The sequence below is a fragment of the Scaptodrosophila lebanonensis genome, unplaced genomic scaffold (assembly GCF_003285725.1).
Source record: "Scaptodrosophila lebanonensis strain 11010-0011.00,11010-0021.00 unplaced genomic scaffold, SlebRS2 tig00000053-arrow-pilon, whole genome shotgun sequence".
Taxonomy (NCBI): Eukaryota; Metazoa; Arthropoda; class Insecta; order Diptera; family Drosophilidae; genus Scaptodrosophila; species Scaptodrosophila lebanonensis.
In genome coordinates, this window is record NW_022060548.1 from 495,856 (window position 1) to 515,788 (window position 19,933).

Below are 19,933 nucleotides of genomic sequence, written 5' to 3' on the forward strand. Positions count from 1 at the left end.
GCTTAGTTCACAACTTGGCTTCTAACTGTTGATCTCGGCTAGAAGAACACTTCACTCCGTTCGTTTGGCCAGAAAGCTTTAGCACAGCTGTGCGGAAAAGCTTAAGCAACGGCAGCGGCAACGGCAGCGACAATAACAATTCCAAATGTTCTTAGAACTTTTTTTTGGCGCGCTACAATTTACAACAACAAGAACAGCAGAACCAATAATAACAATAGGAGCCACAGCAGCCGTCGCCAATGAGTTTTGCAAACATCTACGAAAACGCTCGGAGCGTGAAACGTTTTCTCAGCGATCTTGTCGCTGCTTTCCGCCACACGCCGATCGGCGAACGGCAATCGAACGTTGCTTTAGTCGCTCAACGTATGTGAAACGCGTCGCAACTGAAAACTCGCGCGTGCTGCTTAGGAGAACTGTGGAAATCGCGCGTAAAACGCTCACAAACGGAAACGCGTAGAATTCTCGCATTATCTGTATATTATACGCTCAACTTATTTGTTGATTAAGTGGGTGGCCAATAAAATAAAATTGTGGTCAGTGTGCAGTGCCAAAAACCCAAAAAAGAAAAACAAAAGTGACAGCTCACAGAAAAGTTAGAAAGTGTAAGTTCTTCGATTGTATTTCTATCTTACTATATTTTCTTTGCTGCGCGCTAATTGATTAAAATGCCAAACAGGCAGCCCCATTATCAGCAGACAGCAGTGACAAACTGCAGGCTGCCAATTGGCAGAGAATGCAATTGTAATTTACTTTGTTTGGTCAGAATCGTACGAATCGTGTGTTGCCTGCCTCGCTCGCTCGATTGATGATCGTACGCAAATTAAGTGATAAACGATCGTTTCGAAATTCAAATAACAGGCGTGCAGCTTAGGTTGGAGGAACAAACAGTAACAGAAACAGAAACAGCAGCGATCGCATTGCTACTATAGCCATAGCCGCTCGTCTGTCCATCTGTCGCTCCGTCGATCCGTCCAACGATCGTCTGCCCCTTGCTGTTGTAGCTGTTGTTGTGTTTAGTGCGGTTGACACACAGTCGCATTGCCAGTTGTGTGTATTTTTTTTATTATTATTATTTATACAAATTATATTCAATTTCATTTTGTCGTCGTCGCCGTCGTCGTCGTCGTCGACTTCGCTCACCCAGCAATTTCAATATTCAAATCACTTGACTTGGGACGCTGTAGTCGATCGTATTTCAAAGCTCACACTCCTCCATTATAATATTCGCCTGCTGCTGTTGTTTTTCAAGCTGTGCGCCTGCAGCGACCAAAACAATTATAATTAATATTAATACGCTAACAAAAAGCCATGAAAATACACAAACTACTATATGCATACATGTATATTATTCTATAGCGCTACTGTTTGTTTTGACTGACTGTTCGGATTTTGCACTCCCCCGCCCACCAGCCCCAGACCCCTTTAAATTGCATGTCTGACCCAATTGCTTGGCTCCGGCATTGATGAAAAATTATAAAGTGCTGCATGAAAACAAAGTGTTTGTTTATTTACGCGATCTACATTGATTTCTATATACACTGTACTGCACTGTACGATCCGTATGATGTCAACAATATGTACGAACATATTGGACTATATACTATAGCTATGTATAGCTATGTAGTAGCTCCCACAGACAGGCGAACGCGTTGACATTGAAAATGTGGATGACCTGTAAATGTGTTTCACATTTTTGGGCATGCGGCATGCAAACAAGTCTGGGCAGAAAGTGCTGACACACACAAGCATATATTCGTACTTTTAACAATACATTGTTAATCATAATTCGAGACTATAAACGTTTACACTAAGGGTTTCTTCTTAAATAATAATTTTATTTGCAGAAGTTATTTTATTTAAAAAAATATATAACCAAGGAAAAGAATGGCAAAAACTAAATACAAAATACAATTAAAGGATGTAAAGAATGTATATACAAGAAAAAAAAGTAACACGTATACTTTGAAAATAATTATTCAAAGCAAAAGAATAACAAAAATCGCCAACAGAAAATATTTCATTCAAAAAGAATTGCACATGGAACTGAAACACAATTGTATTAATCAAAAACTGCTTAAAAAGAATTTATTTAAGAAATACCAGTCGCAAGAAAAATATATAGAGTATAAAAAGCCAACGATTTGATAGTCTCTGACACAGCGGGGGAAAAATATTAGACTTGCCCTAAGGCTGAACTTTGATAATTACATATAAACTTGATGTGCTTATCAATTAGTAGATGTTTGTAGAAAATAGTTTTATACTCTTCGACGGACTTTTCACCTTCTTTTAAGAAATCAATTCACAATTGTGCTCGGAAATGTTTTTAAAGATTTTTTAAGAATTTTCTTTACTAAATTATTATAAATTTTATAAATTATTATAAATTTAAATTGTACATAAAAGATAATATTTAAATAAGAATATTAATATCTTTTATATATATTGTTCTTTATATATTAAGTTTGTATTCCAAATAACAACATCACTATATTTCCAGTTTATTGTTGATATTCAAAGTTCTTATACTTAATATTTAATAGCTTTTCATATTTAAAATATTTGTCCAAATCTTAACAGTTCCATAAACAGCGAGAAAAATTTACCTACTAGGGTATATATAGAACAGGTATTATGGAACAGATTCTGACATATGTTTACACATCAGATAAACAAACAACAATTAGAGCCATACAAAGAGAAAGAATCTCAAAGTCACAGTACGTGGGCGTATACGCAATGTGCTTGGAATATACCGACACATTTAAATATTTAACAATGAGCCAAAAAAAAAAGCAACGGCCTGAGCCACATTTTAATAATTCTGCTCAGGCACAGCTATGATTTGAAATAAAAGCGCACAATGCGTGCGAAAGGAAATGCCAAGTCGCTCATAAAAACAAATAAATAAAATGAATAATGTACATTATCCGAAGCATTGACTTTACTCTGCTCTCAAATGCTTTGAAAAACTCAGAACTAGACACAATTGTGAAACATCGAATCGGTTGTCGAGCACATTTTCAATTTTCAAAGCTCAACGCTTCAGCAAACGCGCCTTCAAGAAGTTCAATGACGCGTTGTCATTAAAAGAAACTAAAAAAAAATGTATTAAGGCAGAAAACATTATGCCAAGAACAACAAGAAAGAAATAAAAAACGTGAAGGTTAACTTTTACAAGGCGAACGCGAAATTGAAATGAGATAAAAACTATAATAACTAGACAAATTTTCTAATGCACACCTACGCCCGATCAGATCGCCTGACGTCTGCGTCACAGTGCCTGGCAAAAGTTTTGAAGCGGAAATAGCGACTACAAATTCTCATAGCTTTGTGGTTGGCGGTTTCGTGGTTTTTGTAAAATACACTGAAAAACACTAGAGGTATATTAATTTGCAAATTGATATTGATAGTATTGGGAAATATTCTTCAACAAAAGATTATGTGCGTCCTAATATTCAAATTATTATTATTTCCTAAACAAATTTTACAAATAATTATCTAATTACAAAATCCACACTAGCTTTTAGGGTCCTATAAGTATATGTAATCTATGATTTAAATTAATGTTTAGGAATATCGGCTTGTAAAGTAGGGTTGGGTGTGCATTTCGAATTTAAACAGGAACACTGGTCAAGAATGTGATGCTATATATTATGTTTGTGTGGACTATAAGCTTCAGATACTTTGGGAATCTACTTCACAGATATATTCTATGCACTTAAAAATTTGGAGTGTCTATTTTGCCAACACCTTTGGTTTCATTGACCTACAGAGAAGACACAATTTCTTTTCCCTTGTAAACATATAGTAAATTTTTTCTCTAATGACTAAATTATTCCATTAATGTTCTGTTGAAATATTGAAAAGAATATCAAAATATTTATAAATATATCTTTTTTTTAAACTGTAAGTATAAGAAATGATTCAATTTCTTATAGCATTTATATATTTAGGAATTTTATTTTACGGCTAATGTGGTTTCAGTTGAGGTGGTGATGTCAATAGTTTGCTTAGTGGAGAATGTTAGGTGCCACAAAGCCACCCCACTCACCAGCTGGTGAGTAAATCGAGATTTACAGTTACAATTGCGGGCCATGCAAAGAAGAACTGAGCAAATAAATTGGCATTTAAACGGTCATAAATTGAGAAATAGAAAAGTAATAATACTTATTTTTAGCAGACATCAAAAAAAAGGCGCGAATAATGACTATTCCTTCTGCAATGAAACTTTCTTAGCAAGGGTTTAGATTATTTTTTGTACTGTTGATAAATATATATGACTTTTCATTTGCTTTTAACACTATTAATTAATTTTTATCAAGACTGTGCAGAATCTATGTATGTTTGTTATTCAATATACGGTCTGCCTGGGATAAAAACTACAATATTGGAATTGGAGAACAAATTATACACTATATAGTACTTAGCATAGTGTGACTGACAAATTTCTTAGAAATGTAATAATATAATAGGCAAGTAAAGAAAGTTTTAAATAATGGATATCTATTCTACAAGCAGTTGAAACTTAACTATGCTCAGACTTTTTACCTGCTGATCGATAACTAACAAATTTCGTGTTTATGGGAAAATTAATTGTTATAAATTCTTAAATATTACGGAATCAACATCATTAACTAGATGTAGGTAGACTAGATGCAATATAATAATTCGAAATCTAAATCTTTATCGAAACAAAACTATACTATACTGAGAGACAACATAGAGAAAAACTTGCCAGTTTCAAATGTTGTCGAACTCTACTGACTCATAACAAACTAGCATACTCTTCTACCCTTTCGGTACAGGGTATAAAAAGCATTTTAATATATACAAAATATACTTATAGAAGGCGGCCTTGTGCGCCAGATGCTATTTTTAAGAGCTAGTCTATCTGTGTTTGTATTTGCATTTTGCTTGTTTCATAAATGAATCGTGTTTACGGCTGTTCTCTCAGATGTGGCTCTACTTTCGCTTGCTGTGAAAACAGCAATATAAGTATATATACATATATAATATTTGAATAGTATGAGTAACATAAATGACTTTTAATTCTGTGCATTTGAACGCGTTCATTGCCTGCTCATGACCCTGGCAGCCGACGTTGACAGCCCGAATAAATTGAGCATTTAAGACATACTCGTAAAAGATCAATTAGGCGTGAGATCTTAGACATAGTTCTTTATGCAGAGTTATATATCGAGAAATGTTGCGTGCATGCAAAATCTTTAATTGATAATCTGGCGGCGGCTGGAGTTGCAACTTCAAAGCGCCTCAAAAGTGAAACACACTTGAAAGGCAATTGCAATGCAATGCAACTTTAATTGAATTACCAAGAGGCCCATGGGGCCTCACTCCATTCGATTCGATTCGATTCGATTGTGATTGTGATTGTGATTGAAAGCCATGCGAAACGCACAAATGAGCGCAACGCGCCATGTGACGACGATCGACTCTCTGACCATATAGGAAATTGGAAACTAGTTACAAATTTGGCAAAACTGAGCGGAGATGGACAGCAAAAAAGCGTTAGCAACACCCGTCAAATGCCAAAACCAACAAGAAATATTCGTAAGTTGTAACGCCATAGAAGCGCGAACTATGGAATACCCTATATGAGACTAGTTTGCGCCTAACTTTTTATTTAAATATGGAACTTACTATATAGAGTTAAAAGTGAAAGGGGAAGGATTGCCTAAAAACTTAAGAACATATAACGCTTGCGGCAAAATAAACCGTCAGTTGAAGCAAGGCAAATGTGCGCCTAGTTTTTAGCCCGAGAAAAACTACCAGAACAATTTTATTCTCAATTACTAAAGCCTGCTCTTTAATTAACACCACAAGACTTGAAAGTTTTTTAAAGCAATTAAAATATATGTTGACCTCTGTCGTGTCAAAATGTGTCATAAGATTCTTAATGAATTGTTTGTCTTTATATGCATATTAATATTATTGTGGCACTGATTATTAGCTCTGCATATCTATGATTCTTTTGACACACCATTCAGTACCGTCCTCAACAACATTATTAATCAATTACTTTCAGTTTATATTTAGCGCAATAAATAGCCGCACATCTATTTCGGAATCTAATAAAACTAATCTAAATAAACAGTTTTCTTTAAATTATGCTTGTTGCTTTAGGCCATTAATTAATAACTAGGTTAAAAGTTCCTAAACTCAACCTTAAAAAAAAACTAATAATGACTCTTCAGAAGACACAATCTATAGTACTTGTAAGAGACAACACATTTTTTACTATTTGCTCTTTGTTCGTTTTATTTATTTTTTTTTACAAATCTAGAAAAAAAAATTCTAAGGCTGAACTTTGATAATTACATATAAACTTGATGTGCTTATCAATTAGTAGATGTTTGTAGAAAATAGTTTTATACTCTTCGACGGACTTTTCACCTTCTTTTAAGAAATCAATTCACAATTGTGCTCGGAAATGTTTTTAAAGATTTTTTAAGAATTTTCTTTACTAAATTATTATAAATTTTATAAATTATTATAAATTTAAATTGTACATAAAAGATAATATTTAAATAAGAATATTAATATCTTTTATATATATTGTTCTTTATATATTAAGTTTGTATTCCAAATAACAACATCACTATATTTCCAGTTTATTGTTGATATTCAAAGTTCTTATACTTAATATTTAATAGCTTTTCATATTTAAAATATTTGTCCAAATCTTAACAGTTCCATAAACAGCGAGAAAAATTTACCTACTAGGGTATATATAGAACAGGTATTATGGAACAGATTCTGACATATGTTTACACATCAGATAAACAAACAACAATTAGAGCCATACAAAGAGAAAGAATCTCAAAGTCACAGTACGTGGGCGTATACGCAATGTGCTTGGAATATACCGACACATTTAAATATTTAACAATGAGCCAAAAAAAAAAGCAACGGCCTGAGCCACATTTTAATAATTCTGCTCAGGCACAGCTATGATTTGAAATAAAAGCGCACAATGCGTGCGAAAGGAAATGCCAAGTCGCTCATAAAAACAAATAAATAAAATGAATAATGTACATTATCCGAAGCATTGACTTTACTCTGCTCTCAAATGCTTTGAAAAACTCAGAACTAGACACAATTGTGAAACATCGAATCGGTTGTCGAGCACATTTTCAATTTTCAAAGCTCAACGCTTCAGCAAACGCGCCTTCAAGAAGTTCAATGACGCGTTGTCATTAAAAGAAACTAAAAAAAAATGTATTAAGGCAGAAAACATTATGCCAAGAACAACAAGAAAGAAATAAAAAACGTGAAGGTTAACTTTTACAAGGCGAACGCGAAATTGAAATGAGATAAAAACTATAATAACTAGACAAATTTTCTAATGCACACCTACGCCCGATCAGATCGCCTGACGTCTGCGTCACAGTGCCTGGCAAAAGTTTTGAAGCGGAAATAGCGACTACAAATTCTCATAGCTTTGTGGTTGGCGGTTTCGTGGTTTTTGTAAAATACACTGAAAAACACTAGAGGTATATTAATTTGCAAATTGATATTGATAGTATTGGGAAATATTCTTCAACAAAAGATTATGTGCGTCCTAATATTCAAATTATTATTATTTCCTAAACAAATTTTACAAATAATTATCTAATTACAAAATCCACACTAGCTTTTAGGGTCCTATAAGTATATGTAATCTATGATTTAAATTAATGTTTAGGAATATCGGCTTGTAAAGTAGGGTTGGGTGTGCATTTCGAATTTAAACAGGAACACTGGTCAAGAATGTGATGCTATATATTATGTTTGTGTGGACTATAAGCTTCAGATACTTTGGGAATCTACTTCACAGATATATTCTATGCACTTAAAAATTTGGAGTGTCTATTTTGCCAACACCTTTGGTTTCATTGACCTACAGAGAAGACACAATTTCTTTTCCCTTGTAAACATATAGTAAATTTTTTCTCTAATGACTAAATTATTCCATTAATGTTCTGTTGAAATATTGAAAAGAATATCAAAATATTTATAAATATATCTTTTTTTTAAACTGTAAGTATAAGAAATGATTCAATTTCTTATAGCATTTATATATTTAGGAATTTTATTTTACGGCTAATGTGGTTTCAGTTGAGGTGGTGATGTCAATAGTTTGCTTAGTGGAGAATGTTAGGTGCCACAAAGCCACCCCACTCACCAGCTGGTGAGTAAATCGAGATTTACAGTTACAATTGCGGGCCATGCAAAGAAGAACTGAGCAAATAAATTGGCATTTAAACGGTCATAAATTGAGAAATAGAAAAGTAATAATACTTATTTTTAGCAGACATCAAAAAAAAGGCGCGAATAATGACTATTCCTTCTGCAATGAAACTTTCTTAGCAAGGGTTTAGATTATTTTTTGTACTGTTGATAAATATATATGACTTTTCATTTGCTTTTAACACTATTAATTAATTTTTATCAAGACTGTGCAGAATCTATGTATGTTTGTTATTCAATATACGGTCTGCCTGGGATAAAAACTACAATATTGGAATTGGAGAACAAATTATACACTATATAGTACTTAGCATAGTGTGACTGACAAATTTCTTAGAAATGTAATAATATAATAGGCAAGTAAAGAAAGTTTTAAATAATGGATATCTATTCTACAAGCAGTTGAAACTTAACTATGCTCAGACTTTTTACCTGCTGATCGATAACTAACAAATTTCGTGTTTATGGGAAAATTAATTGTTATAAATTCTTAAATATTACGGAATCAACATCATTAACTAGATGTAGGTAGACTAGATGCAATATAATAATTCGAAATCTAAATCTTTATCGAAACAAAACTATACTATACTGAGAGACAACATAGAGAAAAACTTGCCAGTTTCAAATGTTGTCGAACTCTACTGACTCATAACAAACTAGCATACTCTTCTACCCTTTCGGTACAGGGTATAAAAAGCATTTTAATATATACAAAATATACTTATAGAAGGCGGCCTTGTGCGCCAGATGCTATTTTTAAGAGCTAGTCTATCTGTGTTTGTATTTGCATTTTGCTTGTTTCATAAATGAATCGTGTTTACGGCTGTTCTCTCAGATGTGGCTCTACTTTCGCTTGCTGTGAAAACAGCAATATAAGTATATATATACATATATAATATTTGAATAGTATGAGTAACATAAATGACTTTTAATTCTGTGCATTTGAACGCGTTCATTGCCTGCTCATGACCCTGGCAGCCGACGTTGACAGCCCGAATAAATTGAGCATTTAAGACATACTCGTAAAAGATCAATTAGGCGTGAGATCTTAGACATAGTTCTTTATGCAGAGTTATATATCGAGAAATGTTGCGTGCATGCAAAATCTTTAATTGATAATCTGGCGGCGGCTGGAGTTGCAACTTCAAAGCGCCTCAAAAGTGAAACACACTTGAAAGGCAATTGCAATGCAATGCAACTTTAATTGAATTACCAAGAGGCCCATGGGGCCTCACTCCATTCGATTCGATTCGATTCGATTGTGATTGTGATTGTGATTGAAAGCCATGCGAAACGCACAAATGAGCGCAACGCGCCATGTGACGACGATCGACTCTCTGACCATATAGGAAATTGGAAACTAGTTACAAATTTGGCAAAACTGAGCGGAGATGGACAGCAAAAAAGCGTTAGCAACACCCGTCAAATGCCAAAACCAACAAGAAATATTCGTAAGTTGTAACGCCATAGAAGCGCGAACTATGGAATACCCTATATGAGACTAGTTTGCGCCTAACTTTTTATTTAAATATGGAACTTACTATATAGAGTTAAAAGTGAAAGGGGAAGGATTGCCTAAAAACTTAAGAACATATAACGCTTGCGGCAAAATAAACCGTCAGTTGAAGCAAGGCAAATGTGCGCCTAGTTTTTAGCCCGAGAAAAACTACCAGAACAATTTTATTCTCAATTACTAAAGCCTGCTCTTTAATTAACACCACAAGACTTGAAAGTTTTTTAAAGCAATTAAAATATATGTTGACCTCTGTCGTGTCAAAATGTGTCATAAGATTCTTAATGAATTGTTTGTCTTTATATGCATATTAATATTATTGTGGCACTGATTATTAGCTCTGCATATCTATGATTCTTTTGACACACCATTCAGTACCGTCCTCAACAACATTATTAATCAATTACTTTCAGTTTATATTTAGCGCAATAAATAGCCGCACATCTATTTCGGAATCTAATAAAACTAATCTAAATAAACAGTTTTCTTTAAATTATGCTTGTTGCTTTAGGCCATTAATTAATAACTAGGTTAAAAGTTCCTAAACTCAACCTTAAAAAAAAACTAATAATGACTCTTCAGAAGACACAATCTATAGTACTTGTAAGAGACAACACATTTTTTACTATTTGCTCTTTGTTCGTTTTATTTATTTTTTTTTACAAATCTAGAAAAAAAAATTCTAGTCTTAAACCGAGAGTCCTGAACCAACTACTTGTAGTATTAGTTTGTTTAGGCCAAGTTGTGGCTCGTCATAATTCTTAACATTATTTGCATAGCAATCAGAAGAGGCACACAAAAAAGGAAAATGTGCTTTCTAAACTTTACAAAAATTCCTAGAACTTCTAAAGCTTCTATCCCAAAAAGTCCACAAATATTATAATATCTTTCCCACATATATCTGCACACAGCTAAGTAAATGTTGGGAGAGAAACGTGGTTTCATTATGAAATAGTAGTTGGTGCTTAGAACATTGCCGCTTTCGCTTACGGTTGATGTTATACTTAAGTTAACAAATGTAATGCCTCGATTTGTAAAGAGTGCCAAGCCAAATATTTTAAACATTACCCGCGAGCCAACTTTGTGGTCCAAACAAATGTCGCGCGCGCTTTTTCGGTTTGTTTTCAAAAAATGGTAGAACGATTTTGACCGGTTTGACAGGCAATCAAGTCAAGTCGGCTAACATCGGTCCACATGTGGGGGCAGCACCAGCCAATCGAGCCAAGAATTGAGCAATTCAATTGAATGGCAGTTGAAAAGTACAGACGAGCACAGATGCCTTTGCTGGCCTTTGTACTCGCATGTGGAAGCGTGCGCGTAAAAAGTAGCCCCAAAATATTCAACTTAATGTCCAACTCAATTACGCGTTGAGGCGCAGCACAAAAAACCATTATATAGTGGAAAATCCAACTAAAATGAGAACGACATGAAAGTAGTATTTGACATCGACGATGATAAATGCCAAACGATGTAGCTATGAGATAAAAAATAGTTAAAAAAAAAACATACAACAGCAACAAAGGTAACAAAAGCTGTGCGACACGCGCTGATTGCACACAAATTACACAGCCACACACATACATACACACCTACATATATACTCGTACTACATAGTATATAATGTTAATAGAAAATTGCTGGGCTGATTGGTCGTTGGTCGTTGGTTGTTGTTGGTTAGTTGCTGGCGTTGGCGGCGTTCGACCAAAAAGTTGATTCGTTCGCTTTGTCTTTAGGCATTTTAAACTATTGCAGTCGACATGATTTATATTGACAATATTTTTGTTGTGACTGCATTGTTGTAGTTGTAATTTGGCTTTTGATTTTAAGCCGCCAGCGTCAAAATGGCAGAACAAATTCATTTGATTAATTGCATAGAAAATTTAAAAAGTTGGTTTTGTTATAAATTATAATTGGCATTTTTGTTTGTTTCTATTATTTTTATTGTTCAAATAATGGAAATATTAAATGCAAAATATTTAGGCAAAGATCAAGATTAGTATTTATCGCAACTGATAAGCATCCCATTAACTGACTGACTGATAGTAAGACAAAGGTTCTACATAGCAAAATAAGTGCGCGGATATAATTCCTTTGATATCAGAAGTCACTTTAAACACAGATCTTCAATCTATTAAAGGAAATTAACTTCTACAGCAGTGTTTAAATACGTGCTTAGAGCAGCTCCAAGACTTCTGATTCACGTCTCAAGTTATTAAATAGTTGCTGCATCTATTTTTCGTCACACTTTTTAATCGCTAGATTTAATGAGTGTTTTAGTTCTACAAGTATAAGTCGGAATTCAAGATGCCACAGAATTGCAAATACTTACATCAAATTTTCCAACCAGTCTTTATTATTTTTATAGTCTTTCTAGATTTTGTTTTCAAGACTTTTTAGTGCATATGTATTTTTTATTACATCTCTAGGCAAACAAATCAAACATGATGAATGCATGTTTGCTTTGTCCCCAATGCCTGTCACCATCTTTCACATTTCTTTGGAACTTGAGGCAGCGTTTTTGGCGCGTTTTAAAACGCGCGCGCCGTCATATCGCCCACACAGTGAAGCCAGCAGACAAAGCGAAAAGCACGTTGCAATCGTAAATGGCTAAAATGCTCTGCCCGCTTGCACTTGTCAAGCTTTGAACACTTTCGAAAACCCACGTTTATAGCCCCCGAGTCCCAAAGCCGCAGAAATTCTTTAGAAAAGTCGCTGGAAACTTGCATTCGTCTCGGACTGCCTACGCATTCGCTTGAACTTGTCCGATATGCTGTCTGAATGACTGCCTGAATGAATGAATGAATGACTGAATGTAGTGTGTGCGTGTGATTGTGAGTTTGCCACTCGTCGCCACAGCGATTATATTCATATTTTATGAACCTTTAACAAGCGGAAGTTAGCGTCAACATTATGTATTAATGGGAATATTATTATTGCTATTAGTGCGATATTTTATATGATGTAATGACCGAGGCAGCGACCACGTACATACTATATGTACATACTTGCCATTGTTTTCTGACGTGTCATCTTAATAGTTTGCTGCATAAATTAAATGGCTGGTGTCACCCCAAAGGCCACTTAGGCAGGGCCACTGGCTACGCCTACGCAGTCAATAAATACACAGGGAATTAATCATACTTATATAGTATGTGGAGTCATACCAAAAATTCGTCATTTAATTATATTCAATAAATTTTCAAAATCATAAGTTACCTCAATTTTAGGCAATTGCACCGATCTTTTTAAAATTTTCAATCAATTAATGAATGATCAAGTGTTAATTTATTTTGTGCATTTGTTTTAATTTATTAGCAGCTCATTTTAATTGTTTTTTTTCATGGTACTACAACAAAATACGTACGAATTTAACATTTCAGATTTTCTTGCATGTTACTTGTTGAGCTCGATAATCAATGTGACATTAATTTTGATTCATTTAAATTGAAAGCTTAAGTTAAAATCTTTAAAAACTAACTGGGGGAAAAAAGAGTTAATGGTTATTAATCGCTAATGGGTTACAAATTTCCAATCATAATCGATCATGTTTGTATGTGACATTAGGCAGTGATGAAAATTTTATATATTGCAATCTGATCAGAGTTCAAAAACTTATTGATGAACAAATATAAAATTATATAAAATATAATAATATGTAATAAATCAGATGCAAAAAGCGTGGCAGGAAATTGAAGCAGAAAGAATCAATTTTCTATAGCTTGTAACTGCGAATCCCAACCGGCAAGAAAAAAACTGTTTGTCATTTAACTGTAATCTCAAATTTTCGCTTACAAAATTTAGAATTTTAAATGTTGCATTCATTTACGATACTGAACGAGTGCTGCTTATTGAAATGTCGTATAATAAATCATATTGATGCATTTAATTAACATCAGTATTTCCCTTGATCAGAGCGCCCCACATTTTTCCAGTGTATTAAGCGCTTTTCAATTGGAATTGATTCGATCTGATATTGCGCAGCATCTTTTTAATGGGAAAATATTTCAAGTGGCGCTGAGATGAGAAAAAACAAACAACACACAGACTCACGCACACTCACGCACACGCACACACAACTTTTGCACAACTTTCATGTCAGCTAAGCGGGTCAGATCGTGCTATCGCATGTCAATGGGGCGAGCCGCCAAACCAATCGAATGCAGTCAAGAGTCAAACGACTAACCACTTAGTAACTGCAGTCTGCAGCTGAGGAAACCTCATAAAAACAGAAAGATCACCAGCAATAACAACAGCAACAGCAACAATGCTAGCTGCGTGTGCGACCCAAACCGATGATGTATGATTTTCCCACCGATTTCAACAATTTCCATTATTTACACAATCATTGTTGTGCGTCATTTGTGGCTGAGGCGTTAATAAACGCGCTGAAATCGCGCACAAACAGCACCACATGTTGACGCGTTTACAGCGCGCTGTGTGTCCAAATTACACCTCCCCTCCCCCCCCCCCCCCCGTTCCATTCCATCGCTGATCATACCTAGTTGTTGCCCTTCCCCCCACCCCTTTGCCAGTCCCTCTCACTGAACTCACATGCGTTCGAGACGATAAAAACTATTTATTCTGCCATTTTGTGTACATTTTAACTTGTTGATGACGACAACAACAACAACAACACTGACAACAATAACAACAAAGATAGCGTCGAGTGATCTTCTCGAGCGCCTCAGTCTTGGACTGGCCTTTTAATTGCGTAATTTGTTTAGCATTTTGGTTTCTGCCGTTGCTTTAAGATTCTTCGCAACTGTGCTTGATTTTACGCCTCTTCTGCTTTTTTCTTGCTGTTTACATTTCGCATCTTTTTTATTTCCCTCACCTTTTCTGTTTTGAATTTGACGAAACAAACGCAGCGGAAATGTGTCTTTGTTTTAATGTCGAATCCCATTCCACCAAGTATCTGGCAAATACTAAATTATTTTAAAACCGGGGGACACTCATCCATTTGACCAGAGATTATCTCATCAGTGGTCGACTGGCCTTTAGCTTCGAACACTCAACAGTCATTTATAAGCCTTTTTGCTGCAAGGGACGTAGTAGCCAGATTCTGTTATCAAGGGGGTGAAGGGAAATAAGGATTATCAATTCATTGTTCAACTCATTGTTCATGTTAAGATTTGTCAGAAGTTGGTAACCTATATGTCTGCAGGAATCGAAAATATCATAAGAACAATGGCCGATATTCAGGGTATAAAATATATTCAGTACAATACGGGAACAAAAATAACAAAATTTCAATATTTTTAACAAGTTTTTTTTTGAAACACCTATTATTCTGTCCAGCCGAAATATTTGTATTTTATGAGTTAACTAAACGCTAAGTTATTTTTAATAGTTGGTGAATCGGTTTATAATTTGTTTTGTAGCTGAATTAAGTTTATTTTGAAAACTAACTGATTTAAAAAAATACATTAAAAAACATATGAGGCAAGCGTTTTTGAAAAAAAAAAAAATTCTGTCCATGTGTGTATTTGGCAAATCAGATTTTCAGTTCTGTTAGAATTCAGTTGTGCTATGAAGGATAACTTCTTCTTCTACTAATAAGAAGAGTAAACTAAAGATGTAATTACTTGGACATTAGTTATTATTATTAGTTACGAGACACACAAGAAGGACGCCTTAACTATGAAGGATAACTTCTTCTTCTACTTATAAGAAGAGAAGAGAAAACTAAAGATGTAATTACTTGGTCATTAGTTACTGATTCTAGGGGAGTAGCTGCACGTCTCACCCAATCGTCGCGCCCATGATCACACATGTACCATATACATACAAGTATACTATATGTGCATATATATTCATGTATGCATGATCTGATAGATGCATTTGCTGCCAGCGGCTGGATTTGCATGTGCGAACAACATGAGCGCAATTGACGCTCGGCCAATGGTTGTTGGCCAGCAGAGTGGCATAAAACTGTCGATCGGACAGTTTGGATCGAACAACTTGCAACTCGAAATTGGAGAACTGGCTATGGCTGTGGCTGCGGCTGCGATCGAACGTTAAACGTTTGATTAATTTAATGACAATGCCCGGTGGCAGCATGCGGTGATGCATGTGTTGCACACTCATAGATCAAGATAGATGGATGGATGGATGGATCGATGGATAGATACATGTGTAATGCAATTAGCTTTCGCATTACCCACTCGTATGCAATATGTGTAAACGGCTACGAATATATCAAATGTGAATTCGTGCAGCAAATGACAGCTCCTGTATACATTGTTGTTGTGGAAAGTGAAAGGGTGGGAGTTTTCTACGAATTGGAGTTGGATTGGCAGAAAGCTGAAACAATACTTTCCAAATTTAGTTGAAGATTGGTAAAACGACTAACTGAATAGTAGGTGCTTTAACAGAAATGCTATTAAAACGGCAAACACAATACTTAGTACAAAAAAAGAACCTCAAGAATACACTACAAATATGCTTCTAGATACTATGTACTGCATTGCTTCTTTTGGTTTGACAAGGCTAGGATACAAATGGGTTAGAAAACCATAGCAAAAACAGGGAAAAAGGGTTTTCGCAAAACAAAATATAATGATGTTCTGTTGTTTGCCCCGAACTTAAGGGTAAGGCCAAATGTGTTTTTGAAGAAAACTGCGATGCTCAGTCCAATCGTTTAAGCTTAAAACCAAACCGTCTATATTATTGACAAGTATGCAGTTTTTCTTGAAATCATTCGGAGAGTATACAAACTAAGTTTGAAGTCGATCGGTTGGAAAATGCAGATTTTTCATACAAACTTTGGAGCCTAATTTCCCCGCTTTGGAGCTCGAATTTTCCTAAATCTCTTCCTTTCAGCTTCCTAGCTTTTACCGTTTGGGTTGTGCGTTGATCACCAATCAGTCAGGACAAACTGTTTTATATATATAGATGGTCGCCAGTGATATATACTCACACATAATACATATGTTTCAGTTAAAGATAGAAAAATAGAAATTCAATACAATTTATGGAATTGTTTCTGCACTTTTTATTATTAAAACCAACAACGTTCTAAGAAGTCTGGAAACTTTTTAAACTTGTGCTTTTTAGATCATATTAAATAATTACAATTACTATATATAATCCCCAGACCATTCGCATTGTACCAAGTTTTTGAATCTCCCCGAGCTTAAGGAATCTGACTCTTGTTTCTTTTATGCTTACAGTTCCGATATTTCTCGAATAAGCTGTATGCTGATTAATTATTAAAACAATTGAAATCTGAAGAGAGTTTTGCTTATCGAACTGTTCAGTTATTGCTTGTTTTGCTCACCATATCGCAATGAATTAGTCACGCACATTTTCAGATTGTTTTCCTTCCCTTCTGAGCAAAATTCTGCAAAATTCGTTTGTTCTTTTATATACGTAATATATAGTACGAGTATATATGTATGTATGTATATATATACCATAATATGTACACAAATTTTACCTATGCATATATTTCACGCTCAGTTTGGCCTGCCTATGGTTTTGTTGTGTGCTCGTTCTATTTTTAAATGAATTTCGATTATAAACATTTCACTTTTGACCATTGGCCAGCTGCTTAATGCCCGATTTTGTTGACGTCACCAGATTTCCAGCGAGGAATTTGGCATTGCAGAGCAGCTTCTGCTTTACATTGCTTACATGTTATCAGATGGCATAAACATTTTGCTTAGCCAGAGACTAAAAATAAGCGTAGCACATGGGCTGCTATACAAGTATTTCAGATTAGATAGTACAGAGATAAAACGATTGACTAATAGAAGCCAATGAATGGCAACATCAGATTAAAATTCCAGGTTCAGCAAACCTTATCAGACATAAGCGATGGCAAAGATATCTCTTGGCAAATAGCAGATATAGGTTGCAAGTATTATTTATGAATAGTCCAAACTAGTAGAGACTGTGGGCTGTTTGATTAATGTTCAGTTCACAAAATGAACTATGAATTACTCAAGCTGTAAAATATAGAAGAATCGGAAAAGACGCATAAGAAAGGTCTTCAAAATTACATGTCGAACATCTATATAATAAAGTAAGTTGATGGAGCACGCGCATTCTTTGTTGGTACAAATATTAATTTCAACCAGTTTAATTCAGAACTAAATATCGTCCTCATCAGCCATTATTTACCAGAAACACTTGTGTTACTTAAGCGACTGTTTCAACCAAAAAAGAATTTAAGAGGACTTCACCGACTCTACAAGTATTTCCCATGCTACTAAGCTTGCAGTGGAGCTTAAACTATTTATTTTCTTTTGAAGAAGAATAACTAAGTCAGTCAGCGTTTTTTACCTACTTTTTGACTGTTTGTCAGAATGGGAAAACATGATTCCTCACTTGTCACTTGTATGTGTTTTTTTATGACTCTTGTATGAGATATTCGGGTCTTATCTTAAGGTACTTATATAAGAAATATTTATGCATATACATATGTAAAATAATGTATTTCCTTGAATATCTTTCCTCTACCTTTGCAGTTGAGACTCGTTCCTGAAAACAAACCAAAACAGAAGTCGCTCTAAGATGGCCAAACCGCTGTTAAATAATTGCTGCCTGTGCACATCTCTGCGCAATGGCTCTATAATATCGGGAATATTGGCGATTGTGCTTTCGATCATAACCATAATTGTTATATTCACGACACGAGTGCATTTCAAAACGATTGTTTTCGACTTCATACCCAATGATATTGTGAAAATAATACTTGTGATTAATCTATGCATGACCATACTGATATCGGTGCTAATGATTGCGGGAGCCATGAAGGTGTGTATAACATTAGGAGGTTTGTCCAACGATAACCATTTGATATCCATTTTAGCGGAACCATTATCTGATGATGCCGTGGGTTGTTCTCGGAATTATGATCGCGATTGGACTGCTCATTTCGGTTATATACACCGCCGTTGTCTTCTTCATCGACGGCTTCGTGCTGACGGGAGTTCTTTGGCTGATATTTGGCTTGATTTGTTGTGGTGAGTGGCATTCCCATTTACGCCTTGTAAGCGGCTTTCAGCACCGGATGCCCCGTGCCATCCGAGTTTTTATTGTCGACGCATTTATCATGCGTTGATTACCTGTGTGTTGACAGGCACTTCTTAGCACCAGGCATTGCGTTAACTAAAATGAGGCGCGAAGTGCCATTCGATTTGCTTGGCAGGCGCCTGCAAGAATTAAAATTTATGGCAGGTGCAGTGAAGAGTGAGAGTGGAGAAGAAGTGTGCAAAATGCACTCCGCAGCAAAGTTATGGCACGACGAAGCATAGATGATGCAAAGAAAGCATTGCATACTTTTAGGCCGGCAGTAAATACACCTAATTCTGCTTTTTTTTCAAAAACAACCGTGTAAAAAAAGAAATTTGTCATATGCAAAAATAGGTGATTGTTCTTTATCTCTAAAGAAATATATATGGAATTTATAATTTTCAAACCGTGTTATATCAAAGTCGTTTAAAAAAGGACCGTATAAAAACAGAATTACTCGTACTTGTGGGAGCCAAAATTGAATTATTCAATTTTTGTTATACACCTAATTCTGTTTTTACACCGTCTTTTTCTACACGATTTTGATATAACACGGTTTGAAAATTAAAAATTGCCTATATATTTTGTTTAGAGATAAGGAACCAATCACCTATTTTTGCATATGGAACCAATCCACCGTGTAAAAACTGAATTAGGTGTACTTGCATAGTGTTATATCATCCATCTTCTAGTGTTAAGTTCAATTAATATTCAATATTGACGTTACCTTTTCTTCTACTCCACAGCCGTTCTCACCTACTGCTGGTGTGTAGTTTACAGCGAATATGCAAATCTAGCCGAGGAGAACGAGCGCGGCCGCTACAACAAGCAACCCTATCGTCGCTGAGTCTTCAATCCACCTACACACACACTCACACATAATTTTATATGAATTACTCATCATATTCACGTCCACATCACACATACACAACACCAAACCTTACTTAGTTGGTAATGCTAAATGAAAACTGCTTAATTTCGTAATTAGCTCATATGTTTAACTAATACGTTAATTGTAATATTTAATAGGCCGAGGCACCGAATTTATGCGAGCCGCAATAAGTGCAATCGAATCGAATTATTTAACATTTAAATAAAACTTTAATAAACAATTTGTTGTATTTTGTACGTAATGTGTGTACGTTTGTA

General features: G+C 34.9%; 1 protein-coding gene across 1 annotated transcript; it reads left to right on the forward strand.

Moving 5' to 3' along the window:
* The first annotated feature begins 362 nt into the window (after positions 1-362).
* LOC115623611 (lysosomal-associated transmembrane protein 4B) lies at positions 363-19,896 on the forward strand. Its single transcript, XM_030518028.1, has 4 exons — positions 363-602; positions 18,238-18,526; positions 18,582-18,735; positions 19,531-19,896. Exons 2-4 carry the CDS (start codon positions 18,284-18,286, stop codon positions 19,629-19,631), a joined length of 498 nt encoding a protein of 165 aa, XP_030373888.1. The 5' UTR covers positions 363-602; positions 18,238-18,283; the 3' UTR covers positions 19,632-19,896.
* The last annotated feature ends 37 nt before the right edge of the window (positions 19,897-19,933 follow it).